Source organism: Elgaria multicarinata, chromosome 15 (genome assembly GCF_023053635.1).
Source record: "Elgaria multicarinata webbii isolate HBS135686 ecotype San Diego chromosome 15, rElgMul1.1.pri, whole genome shotgun sequence".
Taxonomy (NCBI): domain Eukaryota; kingdom Metazoa; phylum Chordata; class Lepidosauria; order Squamata; family Anguidae; genus Elgaria; species Elgaria multicarinata.
In genome coordinates this window covers 14,776,841-14,792,985 of record NC_086185.1, presented here as the reverse complement: position 1 = coordinate 14,792,985, position 16,145 = coordinate 14,776,841, and the positions used below count along the sequence as shown (strand labels likewise).

Here is a 16,145-nt window from a genome sequence, read left to right as displayed (position 1 = left end):
TAAAATCCACAAATTGGAGCCAAGAGCAAAAGACATATGCTTAGAGTTAAAGAATTGGGAGTCCATGAATTTGTATATAGTTGGAGCCCATGAATTTTGAGCCCATGTATCTGTTTATAGCTGAATTAACCTCCCCTTTCACCCAAAAGTCCACTCTTGGTTACCACACCCTTTCTTCAATCCAGCAGTCTAATTTAGATCGAAATTTTGTTGCTGCTATTATTAAACAACTGGAAATCCGAAACTCCTGCACATCTAACTGCAAACCACCCAGAAAAGTCAGAGAAGTGTGGTACTGAGCAAGAAAGTACTAGGGCACAGATGGTCTGCACAAGTCCATTGCGTGTTGGATTGCATTATTTATTTATTTATTTATTTATTTATATAGCACCATCAATGTGCATGGTGCTGTACAGAGTAAAACAATGAAATAGCAACACCCTGCCACATAGGCTTACATTCTAATAAAATCACTGCAATTGTCATTTTGACTCGTCATCACAAGAGCTAGTGAGAGCACGGCTTTGCTCACGTGCCATCAGAAACTGAAGTTTCATTTTCACTTCCACTCATTCTTAACTTTCCATCTGGTTGGAACAAACAACGCCTTTACAGTGCTACAAGTGTTTCATTGGGTGGGAAAAGGCCAAGCTAAATGCATGCAACATGAATTATGTCCTTGGGTTTGATGTGTCGGTTTTTGAAAACACCCGTAGCTGGGACGGGGAGACCTGCTGATTTTGGGGATGGCAGCCAGTGTGGAGGAGGAACCTTCTCCTCCCCTGCTGTGGTTCTGAGGAATATCCCTCTTCTGAAACTGGCATCGGCATTGAAAGGAATTCTCCTATTAGCGGCATTGGGGAATCTCTTCCCGATGCAAATAGCACCTTCAAAGGGGGGGGGGATTTTCCGCATGGCCAAAGCAGGGGAGGCAAGGGTTAAAATCACCCCTCCACGCCGTCTGCAATCTCCTCCCATTGCAAATAACACCTTCAAAGGGGGGGATTTTCCGCATGGCCCAAGCAGGGGAGGCAAGGGTTAAAATAATCCCTCCACGCCGTCTGCAATCTCCTCCCATTGCAAATAACACCTTCAAAGGGGGGGATTTTCCGCATGGCCAAAGCAGGGGAGGCAAGGGTTAAAATCACCCCCCATGCCATCTGCAATCTCCTCCCAATGCAAATAACACCTTCAAAGGGGGGGATTTTCCGCATGGCCAAAGCAGGGGAGGCAAGGGTTAAAATAACCCCTCCACGCCGTCTGCAATCTCCTCCCATTGCAAATAGCACCTTCAAAGGGGGGGGGGATTTTCCGCATAGCCAAAGCAGGGGAGGCAAGGGTTAAAATAACCCCTCCACGCCGTCTGCAATCTCCTCCCATTGCAAATAGCACCTTCAAAGGGGGGGGGATTTTCCGCATAGCCAAAGCAGGGGAGGCAAGGGTTAAAATCACCCCTCCATGCCATCTGCAATCTCCTCCCAATGCAAATAACACCTTCAAAGGGGGGGATTTTCCGCATGGCCCAAGCGGGGTGGGCAAGGGTTAAAATCACCCCTCCACGCCATCTGCAATCTCCTCCCATTGCAAATAGCACCTTCAAAGGGGGGGGGGAATTTTCCGCATAGCCAAAGCAGGGGAGGCAAGGGTTAAAATCACCCCTCCATGCCGTCTGCAATCTCCTCCCAATGCAAATAACACCTTCAAAGGGGGGGATTTTCCGCATGGCCCAAGCGGGGTGGGCAAGGGTTAAAATCACCCCTCCACGCAATCTGCAATCTCCTCCCATTGCAAATAGCACCTTCAAAGGGGGGGGGGGAATTTTCCGCATAGCCAAAGCAGGGGAGGCAAGGGTTAAAATCACCCCTCCATGCCGTCTGCAATCTCCTCCCAATGCAAATAGCACCTTCAAAGGGGGGGGGATTTTCCGCATAGCCAAAGCAGGGGAGGCAAGGGTTAAAATCACCCCTCCATGCCGTCTGCAATCTCCTCCCAATGCAAATAGCACCTTCAACGGGGGGGGGGGGATTTTCCGCATGGACAAAGTGGGGTGGGCAAGGGTTAAAATCACCCCCTCCATGCCAGCGGCAATCGTGATAATGATCACCGCCCAGCCACCCCTGGCAAAAGCTGAGGCTTTCAAAACCTACACTGTAAATACAATGAGGCATTTAACATCATGTCTAGCAGGGCTGCCCTTGTTTGCTTTTGCTCACATCATGTTTGGCTAATTCGGTATTTGAATATCTCTTTGTTCCCCACTGGATGACTGTACAAATGTCAACCATAAATTACAAACTTACTGTTTCTCAAAAAGACCCCGTTTTCAACACAACAAAACATCAACAAGCAGTTATTAAAGAAAAAAGAATCAACCAACAATATTTTTCACTTTTTAAAAATCTGACATGATCCAGGCAAAATGGAGAACTTTTTTTTAAAAAAACTAACTTCGTTCTTTTTCTTGCTGGGAGCATTGGGTATGCTTTACTCTCTTTATGAAAATCAAGGTAATACAAAGTCCACTACAGAAAGCTTCTGCGTTGTCCACTGATGCTCTTTGAGCATTTCTAAAAGAGATTTTTTACCCTGCACCTTTACCGGGGCTTCTGCTTCTAGATTCTTTGCGGGATTAAAGTTGGCTCCTTTACCCATGCTTTTTTTTCGGAGTATGTGCATATGTGTCTTTCAGTGCCTTTCTATGTTTCATTATACAACCACTAGATGACACTCTGGTTTAGTGGAATTGCGCAATTACACAAGACTCTGGTCATAGCTAAACGGGGCTTTATCCCGGGGCGATCCCCAGGATCCACATGATGCACAGGGGATCCCGGGATCAGGGAGGGATGATTCCCTCCCTTGCCCCGGGATATCACCCTCCCCATTGCCCCTGGTTTTTCCATGGTCCCAGGCTGAGCCTGAGACTGTGGAACATGTGGCCAGGTGCCACGTGTTGACCCAGCTCTATGTGATTCCTCGCGAGGAGCCAGGAGCCGAGTACGGGGTGCAGCGCTCCTCAGTAGTACTGCACCCATCGGGGGTAGGGTGGGGGGAGCGGGGAAAGTAATTTAAATTTTAAAAACAACTTACTTTTTGCGCATGAGCGTTCATGCGCTGCTGCCCCTTTAATTAAAAAAAATGGCGGCCGCAACGCCTCTCCTTCTGAGGTCATTGTGCGTCGTGTGTAAACAGAGGAGGGATCTCGCGTTAAACACAACGTGAGATCTTCCCTCCTCCGTCGCGGGATAACAGGTAGGTCTAGATAAGGCCTCTCAATCCGCCATTTCTAATTAATACCAAAACTTTCCTCATTAGGAAAAAGGTTGAGATAATGGTTGCAAAACACGGGAGAGACCCTAGAGGATGACGATGTTTGTAAAGGACCTGAAAACTACCGTGAGTGTGCAAACATGAACAGACAATAAAAACTTTGTGAAGGAGGGCTCTCAGACAGTTTTTACCAGTTTTTCCACAGCTGGAAAAACCCCCAAATAGCCAGTAAGTCCATGTGGGCAGGAAGAGGAAACAGCTTTGCAAAATGAACCTGTACCAGCCCAAGAAATCTTGCAGCCTGAGAGGCAGAAGAGTGAATGGCGCTCCACACCTCAAGTCAAGGTGCATAGTACCTAAGGTCAGTCAAGTTATTTCTGCACCTGTGGCAGAAAATTCCACAAGCGCCTCTTCCTCATCTCTGGCAGTAACAATACAATAATAATAAATTAACTCTAAAGTCCTATATATGTCTACTCAGAAGTAAGCCCCACTGAGTTCAATGGGACTTACTCTTAGGTAAATGTTCATCGGATTGCAGTCTAAATAACCAACAATTTGCTACCCTCCCCCCCAAATCAGCTGCCTGAGGTGGCTACTTCACTCTGCCTAAGGGTAGAGCCGGCCCTACCAGAACTGTGAGGAAGTGTGGGCAGGTTAGGCCACAGTTTCTTGTAGGGTGACCCTATGGAAAGGAGAACAGGGCTCCTGTATCTTTAACAGTTGCATAGAAAAAGGAATTTCAGCAGGTGTCATTTGTATATATGAAGAACCTGGTGAAATTTCCTCTTCATCACCACAGTTAAAGCTGCAGGAGCCCTGCCCTCTTTTAAATCTGGTCACTCTAGTATAGCTCCTGCAGCTTTAACTGTTGTGATGAAGAGGGGATTTCACCAGGTTCTCCATATATACAAATGACCCCTGCTGAAATTCCCTTTTCTATGCAACTGTTAAAGATACAGGAGCCCTGTCCTCCTTTTCATATGGTCACCCTATTTCTCGTCAATAAGTCCACTCCTCACAATTTATATAATAAAGCCACCATGTGGTTGAGACTCCTGTGTTTGTCAGGATAACCTGCATTATTATTATTATTATTATTATTATTATTATTATACATTTTTATACCATCCCATAGCTGAAGCTCTCTGGGAGGTTTACAACGATTAAAAGATTGAACAATAAAAATCAATATACAAAATTTAAAACCATAAAAACAGCTAACATTTAAACTTTCAGCCGGGCCAAAGTTAGTTCTGGAGTCAGTTACAACTCAACATATACTGTTAAATGCCTGGGAGAAAAAAAAATATCTCACCCTATCTAAAGGTATCTCTAAGCAGTTTACAAACTCAGAAATTAAAATACATTATAATAAATGCAAAAAACGCATCCTTTAAAACATTTAAACTATTCAAAAACAAAGCTAAATGCACAATAATTAATAAAGAGACTATCCGGGCAGAGTGGTAATAATAATAATAATAATAATAATAATAATAATAATAATAATAATAATAATAATATATTTCTTACTCGCCTCTCCATTTTGATTGAGGCAGGGAAAAGCAGTAAGTATAAAATACTGATTGAAAACATAATACACATTGTTAAAACATCCTAAAAAACATCCTAAAAGCATCCTAAAAGCATCCTAAAATTCTGATCCTCTTGCATTGGCAGGTTCTTCAATGTGGAGGAAAGGAGGATGACATGGGGGGGGGTATCTATACAACCCTGTTTGTAGCTGATTCCTCCCTCCGCAAACTCCGCAGCATCACTGCTGTGAGGCAGGAATGATACATTTAGACAGCAGAAAGGAACGTGGGGGCTCTCCGGCCAGAAAAACGTCAGCGTTGGTGGTCATTGGCTTCGTCAAGCCCCCTGCTGCCCTGCGTGCCCACGCTTACCCTGGACTTGCATCAGCCCCCAGCAATGCCCCTTGGCTGAACCCAAACGGTGGCTACCGCTGACAGACAGCGCAGAAGAAACAGCGCAGTGGCCTCAAAGCGACTTAAGAAATCGCAGTAAAACAACACCGCGAAAAAGCACATTCTCGGTTGTGGCTGCAAGTTGGCGGCTGCGTCATATAAACAATGCAGCGTCGCTGTGCGGCCACGGCGGGGTAAATAGGCCGTATAGACACCCCCATGGTAAACTTGCATTGAATTGTAAGCCGGATGCCCAGTGAAGCAATCTCCACCATGGTGACACTACGCACCAAATCAGCCCAGGGGGATCCATTCAGTGCTGCCCCACTCACCATGCCAAGGGGGTCACTGTGGGAAAGACCTCCCTCCAGGTTTCCACACTTCAGGGGTGAGCGTCCACCTCTCACACCAGCATACGTACCATCCAGGAGAAGAAAGAACCGGATCCACAAGGTGCAGGATGTGAAACAAGCCATCTCTCTCTCTCTCTCTCTTTCCTTTTTCCGACTGGAGACTTCACCAAGGCAAGGTTTTTGTTGAAAGGTTAAAATGTCAGCCAGAGACTCGCTCAGCCTGTGCCAACAACTGGGTCTTGTGAAAAGTAGTGGAGCGGCACGAGAAAGAAAGTCCAGCTAACTTTCCAGATTATATCGCTCTTTTGCGCCCCAGTGATCTGATTCTCTTCGCCAGATAAAACAAACAGATAACTGTGGCATGTGATAAAGGCTACAAAGTCCAAATGTCAGGCAGCAGAAAGTTCGTTGTCTCTTGGATCTTATTCTGGTGATTTTACATTATTATTATTATTATTATTATTATTATTATTATTATTATTTCTCTTTCTCACTCATGACGGTTTTTCTAGACAAACATGACGGGCTTTGCCAAGTCATGCTGCCTTTTACAGATTCAGGAATTTCCTGACAATTGAGCATGTTTCAATTATGACTGCTTTCTGGATGTTGGTGTGGATGTATTTTGGTATTATTATTACCCTATTTCTTCGATTCTAAGACGCACTTTTTCCCCCATATAAACATCTCTAAAAACGGGGTGCGTCTTAGAATCGCGGGTATGTTTTAGTTTTTTTTTCCTGTTGGTGGTACTGAAATTCGTGTGCGTCTTACAATCGATGGTGTCTTACAATCGAAGAAATGCGGTATTATTATTATTATTATTATTATTATTATTATTCATGTGGAAAGAAGAAAGCTAGCTTAATGACTTGTTTAATGCCCCAAACATCTAAGCATGGAACTATATCCTATCTCAGCAAACTATGTTCCCGAACCTGTGTTTGCTGAGGTAATGTGAATTGAGGTGAGGGGATATTCCTAGGAGGAAATTGGCAGTGTGTGTGCGCATCTGCTTGCTTTATCTCTCTCAGGATTGTGGATTCTTCCTAGCAAATATCCCCCCAGCTGTTGTCACCAAATCTGTAGCTGCATTTATTTAGGCCATAAATAGTATAGACTTGGAGCTTAGCTGGGCATTGCTAGCCCAAGAAATTTTACTTTCTGATGCAAAGGACAAGATGGCACCTCCCCATTCCAAATAATAGAGGAACCGATCGGTCGGACAGCTGAATCTTATTTCAACACTGGCAAAGGGGCAGTATCCTCCACTTTGTCTGAGGAGAGCAGGCTATCTTATGGGGTGCAGGGCAGTCCGTGTGGCACACACAACTCTGACCTCTAACATTTTGGCACTGCTCCCTGCCCCCACCCCACATTTGCCGCCTGAAGCTGATAGCCTTATTTTGCTTAATGGTAGGGCCAGCCTCACAGCTGAGAGGTTGAAAAGATAAATAAACACTGCAGGGGAGAACTGAATTAGCAGAAGAGGTGTGGCTAGGCACTTAGAAGATTTGGGGCGCACTCTTTACTTTGGGACCAGTGGAAGGATTTTCCTAGGTTTTATTTAGGTTGACCATATGAAAAGGAGGACAGGGCTCCTGTATCTTTAACAGTTGTATTGAAAAGGAAATTTCAGCAGGTGTCATTTGTATATATGAGGAACCTGGTGAAATTTCCTCTTCATCACCACAGTTAAAGCTGCAGGTGCCCTGCCCTCTTCTAAATCTGGTCACTCTAGTATAGCTCCTGCAGCTTTAACTGTTGTGATGAAGAGGGAATTTCACCAGGTTCTGCATATATACAAATGACACCTGCTGAAATTCCCTTTTCTATGCAACTGTTAAAGATACAGGACCCCTTGTCCTCCTTTTCATAGGGTCACCCTATTTTATTGTCATGGGTGGGGAGACATTTTGAGGAGGGGGGCACAATGTGCCCTAACAGTGATCCCCCTGGAAATCCCCCCCATTCCCCCACACATGGGGCAATTAAGCTGAGGGGGATGGGGAAATCAATTGGCACCAATGATCACTTAAGGCTTGCAGGAAAAGATCCAGGGCCCTGGGAAATATGTTCAGGCCCTGGGGCCCATGGACCCAGGCCCAGAAACACCCCTGATGGGCAGGCAGCAGGCAAAGGGTTAACCACTTGGGGAAGCCCATGTTTGTCTCAAAACAGTAATCCAGAGATGCAGAAGCTGGGAAAGGTTTTCTGCTGTTGGAATCCACATCCTCCTCCAACTGATCTGCTTTGCGGATTCAGCTGACAGGTCTCTTTCAACAAGCCTGCAGGGATCTCGAAAGGTGCTGAAGGAGATAAATGAAGGAAACTCAGTCTCTGATGGAGCTAAAGTTAAAAAAGGAGGAAGTTTGTGGTTGTCAACATGGTATTTCTCTTGAAAACAGTCAGCCTGAAGGCAGTTAAAAAGAAAGAAAGAAGAGGAAACAAACACAACAGGTTGTTAAGAAGGAGAACATAAGTGTTGAAAAAAGCACAGGGAATGCCATTCTGGATGATCTAGTTAGGTGAATGAGTGAAGAGCAGGGCCTCAAGAGTAGAGGACTTTGCTGACTTTGGTATCTGCTATTATAATGACATGAATGAATTGAATCAAATATATCCTGGAGGAGAAGGGTATATCAATGGCTACTAGTCCTGATGGCTAAGTGCAGCCTCCAGTATCAGAGGCCGTAAGCCTGTATACACCAGTCGCCGGGGACCATGGGTGGGAGGGTGCTGTTGCACCGTGTCCTGCTTGTGGATCCCTGGTCAAGAGCTGGTTGGCCACTATGGTCCCATTCAGAAGACACCTTAAACCATGGCTTTAACCACAGTGGTTAAGCCAGAAAGCCGGCCTGTGTTCAGAAGACACTTAAAACCATGACTTTAACTATGGTGAATAAAGCAAAAAGCCTTATTCGCCGTGGCTAAAGCCATGGTTTAAGGTGACTTCTGAACACAGCCTGGCTTTCTGGCTTAACCAGCATGGTTAAAGCCATGGTTTAAGGAGTCTTCTGAACGGGGCCCTATGTGAACAGAGTGCTGGACTAGATGGACCCTTGGCCTGATCCAGCCTGGCTCTTATGTTCTTATAGGATAGTCAACTCAGAGAACAATGTAGAGCACAAATCAAACCCTTCTTAAGTTATTTGTTATGTTGATGCACAGATTATTCACAGGGCATCTAGGGTAGGTATCTTTGGGCACCTGCCCACCAGGGCACCCCTGACAAGAACCCCCTGGTTAGTCTGCCCACTTCTGAATTGCCCAAAAAGAGGATATGTTCTTACATAAAATCTGCCTATGCTAATGTATATGTATATCTGCAGATTTTAACATAATTATTACAATGTAAATAGAATTGCAGTACGTCTCATTACAGTATGGAAGACTCTGACCTGTTCACCTGTGTGCCTTGCTCAGTCCGCTGTCCAGGTGTTCTTGATGGACAAGTTCCAGGTCCAGCTCTTCCTTCTGATGGTTCTTGACCTTGAAATTGGACTTGCTGGAAAGTCCTTTAAACAGAGGACACGTTCAAAGTAGAGGAACAGACCTCTGGCAGCCTTTCAAATAGAGGATGGTTCTCAGTAAGGGCATTTCTACATGAAGCTTTTGTCCTATACCTTTACCAAGGGTTCTGCTTCCAGATTCTTTGTGGGATTAAGTTCAGCACCTTTACATGTGCTTTTTTCCAGGTACTTTCTTTCTCTATCTTTCTCTATGTTTTATTATACAGCCACTAGATGGTGCTATGCTATAGCGGAATTGCGCAATGACACAGTGGAATTATTTTATTTTATTTATTTATTTATTTATTTATTTATTTATTTATTACGTTTTTTTAACCACCCAATAGCCAAAGCTCTCTGGGCGGTTCACAAAAATTAAAACCATGAAGAGCATAAAAACAACCAACAATCTCAAATTACACAAATTACACAATAACATGTGACTCTCATTCTTTCATTTCCAAATAATACCAGATTTTCCTTGTTAAGAAACCCCCACCCCCATAATAATGGTTGCAAAACACAGGATAGGGCCAGGAGGAGGATGACATTGTGTAAAGGACCGCCAAACTACTGTGAGTGAGCAGCCAAGCGTGCACAATACAAGCCTCGTGTAGAAAGGCTCTAAAAGAAGGTACCCAGCCATCCTACAGCTGGGTTATCAAAATCGCCAAGGTGCTTCCTGAAGAGTTAATTTGGCACATGCCTACATCAAATTTGACAATTTTGATAACCCCAAGTGTGAGTCATTCAGCTCAACTCTCTTTATGCTATTATACTTGTGGACTCAGATTACATTGTGCAGACATAGATTATTGTTCTTGGCTGCCACTGGAAAACTCCCAAAGGCTCATTAAAATTTATGAAGAGGCAGCAGGACTTCCACAGCCCTAGTGTGCTGTTCCATGTGCGTTTTCGCTTCTTCTGTGGTAGAATGCTGCTCTCTGCCATTTTTGCTGAGTTTCAACTGTTAAGTTATAAAAATGCCCCATTTTGAGACTTCTAATAATTATCAGAGTGTCTTGGGGCTACGTGTATGTCAGGATCTGGTCTGGTCTCCCTGGTGTGTATCCCAAATTGCATTTGGAGGCTGAAGAAGTAGACCAGCCAAAACAGGAAGTCTCCAGGAGTCAAGGAGGAATCTTCCCAGGAGTTTATCAGACAGGAGGCCCGGGCTCAGAGATTATCCTTCCCGCCTGTGGGAACTCAATCTTTGTCGGAGGGGGAGGGAACATTGGAATTGACAGATCCCGGAGTCTGCAGCCAGGTCTAGCAGGTGGAGTTGAGGTGGGAGGCAGTCTACTAGGTTAGCCACTCACCAGAGGTTACAACTTGAAGATCTGCCCTGAGGGAGGGGTTCAGTTAGAGCAGGGAAACTGTCCATTTAATTGATAGGCAACTGAATTGCTTTGTTAAGCTAATTAAGCTTCTAGTTTTCTCACTTTCTTTAGGGGTGAAGAGATGTCTATTTGCTGAATAAAGCTTTGTGGATTGCACAGCAGACCTCTTTATTGTCTCACATCTTGGTGAGAGGGCTTAGCATCATGACAGTGTATTTTATCAGAGATAGTACAACAGACCCTGCTCATAGACTTACAAACTGCAACACAAAAGGAAAAGGGATTGGAAGGGAGGAGGAAAAACAACAACCAACCTAGGCACTAGTTCTTAGTGACAAAGAGACTAGCTAGACCTAAGGTTTATCCCTGGATCGTCCAGGGGTCAAACCTGTTAATCTAAGTGACACACAGGGGATCCAGTGCTCAGGCAGGGGCGAACCCTGGATGATCCCAGGATAAACCTTAGGTCTAGCTGTGGCCAAAGTTTGTAAAAGGAGGAGCTGGAATAGAAACAGTTCAAGGAGAAGAGGAGCAAAAGTTGCTAGTGTCTCAGCAGAACTAATGGAGTGACTGTGGGCATAGCTAGACCAGCCGGTATCCTGGGGATCGCCCTGGGATCATCCCTGTGCGTCCACATAACGCACAGGGCATCTTGGAAGTAGGAAGGGGTTATCCCTCCCCTGCCCCGGGATATCAGCATAGCGAAAATAAGACTTTGGCTTAATCTACACCAAGCAGGATGTTGCACTATGAAAGTGGTATGAAAGTAGTATATAAAAGGCAGGAGCCACGCTACTGCTTTATAGCAGTATTGAAGTGCACTGACAACTGTTGGGGACCATTGACACAGACCATATACTGCTTTCATACCGCTATATCCTGCTTGGTGTGGCTCCTGCCTTTTATATACTGCTTTCATACCACTTCCATAGTGCAATATTCTGCTTGGTGTAGATTAGGCCTTTATTATTTCTCTCCCTCAAAAGAGAGGACTCAAAATGTACCCCCAAAATGGTTAACGAAAACAAAGTTTTCTGGAAAACTTCTAGAAAACAAAGACATAAGGAAACTTCATTGCATAGAAAAGAGTTTTATTAGGGCCTTAATGTAGTGTGACCATATGAAAAGGAGGACAGGGCTCCTGTATCTTTAACAGTTGTATTGAAAAGGGAATTTCAGCAGGTGTCATTTGTATATATGGAGAACCTGGTGAAATTCCCTCTTCATCACAACAGTTAAAGCTGCAGGAGCTATACTAGAGTGCCCAGATTTAAAAGAGGGCAGGGCATCTGCAGCTTTAACTGTTGTGATGAGGAAATTTCACTAGGTTCTCCATATATACAAATCATGACACCTGCTGAAATTCCCTTTTCAATACAACTGTTAAAGATACAGGAGCCCTGTCCTCCTTTTCATAGGGTCACCCTGCTTAATGAATTTCAAGCTAAGAGTTGTACCTTCAAGGCAAAGGTACCAGCTCCTTTTCTGAGGAATTGAGCTTTACAGAAGGACTGAAGGTGTGTGTGTGTGTGTGTGAGAGAGAGAGAGAGAGAGAGAGAGAAAGTATGTCTATGGGTGTACTTTCTCTTAAAAAAACATGAGCTACTTTCAGTTTGGCAGCTCCTAGTGCTACTCAATCATTAATCTACTGCTGTAAGCTACATGAGGAATTTCAACAGACTTTACACTTTGGTGTGTGTGTGTGTGTGTGTGTGTGTGTGTAGGGGGGTTGGCTAGAACTTTACACTTTTAGTGGTTGCAACATTGCCATGTAGGCAAGGAAGGAACAATTCTGAGCATAACACCTTTTCAATCTGTGTCTTGATCTTTGTCTGTATGTGTGGAAAATACAATTATTTAATTTGCCTTAAAGGCTTTAAAAAACACACAACTAGGCATGATTTACATGCATGTTTCCATAGTTGTTTTTTTTTAAAACGTAACCTAAAATTTCAGTGCTAATTTAAAGACTGGCAATACAAATTAACACACTGCTAAAATGGCACCCACCAGAAATCCTGCATGTTTTTGCTTTTTGAAATCAGATTTTAAATTTGTGCTGAAATCCCTATTTTCATTTGAGTACTTTTGTGCAAATATTTTCATTTTTTAAAAAAAACGTTTTAAAAGTGTGATGGCGTTTTAGTGCAAATTAAGTACAGAAAGGCAGAGAAAGAAACCCCCCCCCCCAGAAAAAGTGCCTGTAAAGGAGCTAAACTTAATTCTGCAAAGAATTCAGAAGCAGAAGCTTCTGTAAAGGAGCGAGTTAAAAGCCTCATGTAGGAGAGGCCTAGATGTGCCCACATGACCTGCCCTAGAACCCTTAGGTTAACCTGCTGCTTATGGGATGATGCTGTCCCATAGGCAGTGTTGAAATATGATTCTGGTACCAGACCTGTTCGCTTTGGTACATGTAATGGGGGAGTATTACCATCCCCTTCATTCCAGGCAGCAAAATGTTTTGGGGCAGCTCTGCTAGAATCCAAACAGCAGGGCCTTAATCTGTCCCAGTAGAAGAATCCAGTGGGAAAACTGGCCAAGCTGCCCCAAGCAAGGGCTGTAACTTGCATCTTGGCTGTAGGGGAATATAGCCTTGCTCAGAGCATCCTTGGGGATGCTGTTACCATGGGAACTGTACCAGCAGCCTGCCATTGGCTCCTAGGGCTGGTAGATTTTGCTCCTCCTTCTCTGCTTGTACAGTCAGTAGCAGAGAGAGAGAGAGAGAGAGAGAGGGAGAGATGGCATATCTGCTCCTGTCCCCTCCCAGACTTCCTAGCCGTGCCCTTGCTCCGACTCTGCTGTTCAAGAAGGAAGCAAGCAGAGAGTGCCAAGACCCGACTTGGTTATGTAAGTGTAATACATACTCATCAAATTACAAGCAGAGACGGCTATACCTGCAGGCCAGGGCCACGAACTGCGGTCCCTCTAGGAAGCAGGAGGGAGTCAGCTGTTTTCCTTTCCCTTGGCAATGCCAAGGCACTTTCACTCAGAGAGGGCAGCTGTTGTGCCCTTTCTTCCTCTGTAGACATAGCAATCTTCGCTCGCAGGTCCTAGCAAGAGCCATTTCGTCACGCTCCCCACCACCACCCCTTTCTCTGCTGCTCCTGACGGGAGCCTCCCGTGACTTTGCTAACGTGCAGAAATGCACACGCAGATTCCTAGAAGTGCCTCCAGCAACCACTCCCTGCTTTGAGCAATGGGTTTTGCCGCCTTGAGAGACTCACTTGGCTTTCTTCTGTTCCTTCCCTGCTAGTGTCATGCCAATCTAGATCTCTGGGGAGATCTCACCAGCGAAATCAGGCCTGCTCATGACTGGCCACTCACAGAAGCTCCAGGGTCCATTTGATGATGTCGGCAACGCCCTGCACGTCTTCCGTGCCTTCCCCCAATAATTTATTTTATTCATGCAATTAATTAATTTCATTTACATTCCGCCCTTTTTCCTCCTTAAGGAACCCAAAGTGGCATACATAACCCTCTTCCTCTCCATTTTATCCTCACATACAACCCTGTGAGATACTTTAGGCTGACAGTGACTTACCCAAAGTCACCCTGTGGGGACTAGAACCCTGATCTCCTGAGTCCCAGTCCAACACTCTAACCACTACACCACACTGGCTGCAGTTGAGAACAGACGATTATAAGAAGAGCCCTGCTGGATCACACCAAGGGCCTGTTGAGTCCTGCTTTCTGTTCACACAGTGGCCAAACAGCTGTCGATGGGAAACATGAGTGCAACACCCTACTACTCACGTTCCCAGCACAGCGGACGAGGGCCTACCAATTCATGGGCTGTTTAACACATGAATTGGCATTACGTGTGAACCAGGTCATATAGTCATCAGCTGAACCAGCAATGAAGCATAGTCAGCAACAGAGATATCGAGCCCGGTGTAATTAGTTTTATGGAAGTGACACTGGGTATTTAACCCTGGGTCTTTTAATTGGAGTCAGCCCTTTTTTATACATACACAGGCGCTCTGCTTATTTAGGGGTCACTGAAGAAGACACCTCCGTTGAAATGCGTTTGACCGGTTTTAAACTATTTTGTTTTAAATTATTTTGTGCACACTTGTATACTATATGGCTCTTATTAGTTTTTATGTGCTATTTCTGCACTTTCCATGTGTATCAATGTGAATTATAGCCGTCAAGCATTGGTGATAGTATTTTGTAAATACAACCATTTCCCTTAACTCTTCGTCTTGTTCATAAGGAAGGCAACAGGGGCCATGGCGTTGCCCATTGACAATGACAGCAGGCACTCAGGTCACCTGGTCAAATCTATACATACAAATTAGCGCATGTAGATTTGTGTCTTCTTTTTGGGGTGTGTGTGTGTATTTGTGTCCTCTTTTTTTGGCAATTCGTACACGGCCAACCTACTCATGGCTGCTGTGCTGCAACTCATCTCTGATTGGGATCCCTGGTTCCTTATTTATTTATTTATTTATTTATTTATGGATTTTTATGCCGCCATTCAGCCAAAAAAGGCTCTCACGGCGGCTTACAAAAGTATTTCTTGACAGTCCCTGCCCACAGGCTTACAATCTAAAAGACATGACACAAAAGGAAAGGGGATTGGGAGGGAGGAGGAGGAGGGGGAAAAGGAAAGCAAATTCAGGCACTACAATCTTAGTTGGAAAGTTCAGCAGTTACAGGTGACAGCAGGAGAGAGGGGGCTCTCAGCTGGAGCTGGACCCAGGCACGGTGGAGAGGTGCCTGGCTGCTGCTTCCTCCCTCACTGGTGGCCTCTGCAGAGACAGTTGGTAGCAGGAGGGAGGGGTCTCTCAGCTGGAGCTGGACCCAGGCACGGTGGAGAGGTGCCTGGCTGCTGCTTCCTCCCTCACTGGTGGCCTCTGCAGAGACAGTTGACAGCAGGAGGGAGGGGTCTCTCAGCTGGAGCTGGTTCCAGGCACGGTGGAGAGGTGCCTGGCTGCTGCTTCCTCCCTCACTGGTGGCCTCTGCAGAGACAGTTGGTAGCAGGAGAGAGGGGGCTCTCAGCTGGAGCTGGACCCAGGCACGGTGGAGAGGTGCCTGGCTGCTGCTTCCTCCCTCACTGGTGGCCTCTCCAGAGACAGTTGGTAGCAGGAGGGAGGGGCTCTCAGCTGGAGCTGGACCCAGGCACGGTGGAGAGGTGCCTGGCTGCTGCTTCCTCCCTCACTGGTGGCCTCTGCAGAGACAGTTGACAGCAGGAGGGAGGGGTCTCTCAGCTGGAGCTGGACCCAGGCACGGTGGAGAGGTGCCTGGCTGCTGCTTCCTCCCTCACTGGTGGCCTCTGCAGTGACAGTAGTTCCTTGAGAACGCTCACCCAGCCAAAGGCGAATTCCAAGGGAAACTGATCCCTGACATTGCTGTTTTCCCAAGAAGCCTCTTCCTTGGCTGCCGCCACAGAGAAGTCAGCCAGCTCCTTCTCATCTTACCTCTTCAGTCCTTCCCATCATTGCGTGCTCAGGTTTTACAGAACACATCGAAGCGGCCGGAACACATAGGCAAATCTTCACGTGCAAAGTGGTTCTTTACCCTGTTTCCCCAAAAGTAAGACATCCCCCGAAAATAAGACCTACTTCCAGTTTTGCCTCTCGCTGAAATATAAGGCATCCCCCCGAAAATAAGACCTTTTTTTTTGTTCAACAATAAATGTGTACCGTATTCTTCTTCATGGAAAAATAAGACATCCCCTGAAAATAAGACCTAGCGCATCTTTGGGAGCAAAAATTTATATAAGACACTGTCTTA

General features: G+C 45.5%; 1 protein-coding gene across 1 annotated transcript in view; it reads right to left on the bottom strand.

Moving 5' to 3' along the window:
- Positions 1-5,857, bottom strand: part of XPNPEP2 (X-prolyl aminopeptidase 2) — a 44,682-nt gene extending 38,825 nt beyond the window's left edge. The window contains exon 1 of the mRNA XM_063141881.1: positions 5,623-5,857. Coding sequence (XP_062997951.1) covers positions 5,623-5,677 — 55 coding nt within the window. The 5' untranslated portion in view covers positions 5,678-5,857. The remainder of the gene's footprint in view (positions 1-5,622) is intronic.
- Between the last annotated feature and the right edge of the window lie 10,288 nt (positions 5,858-16,145).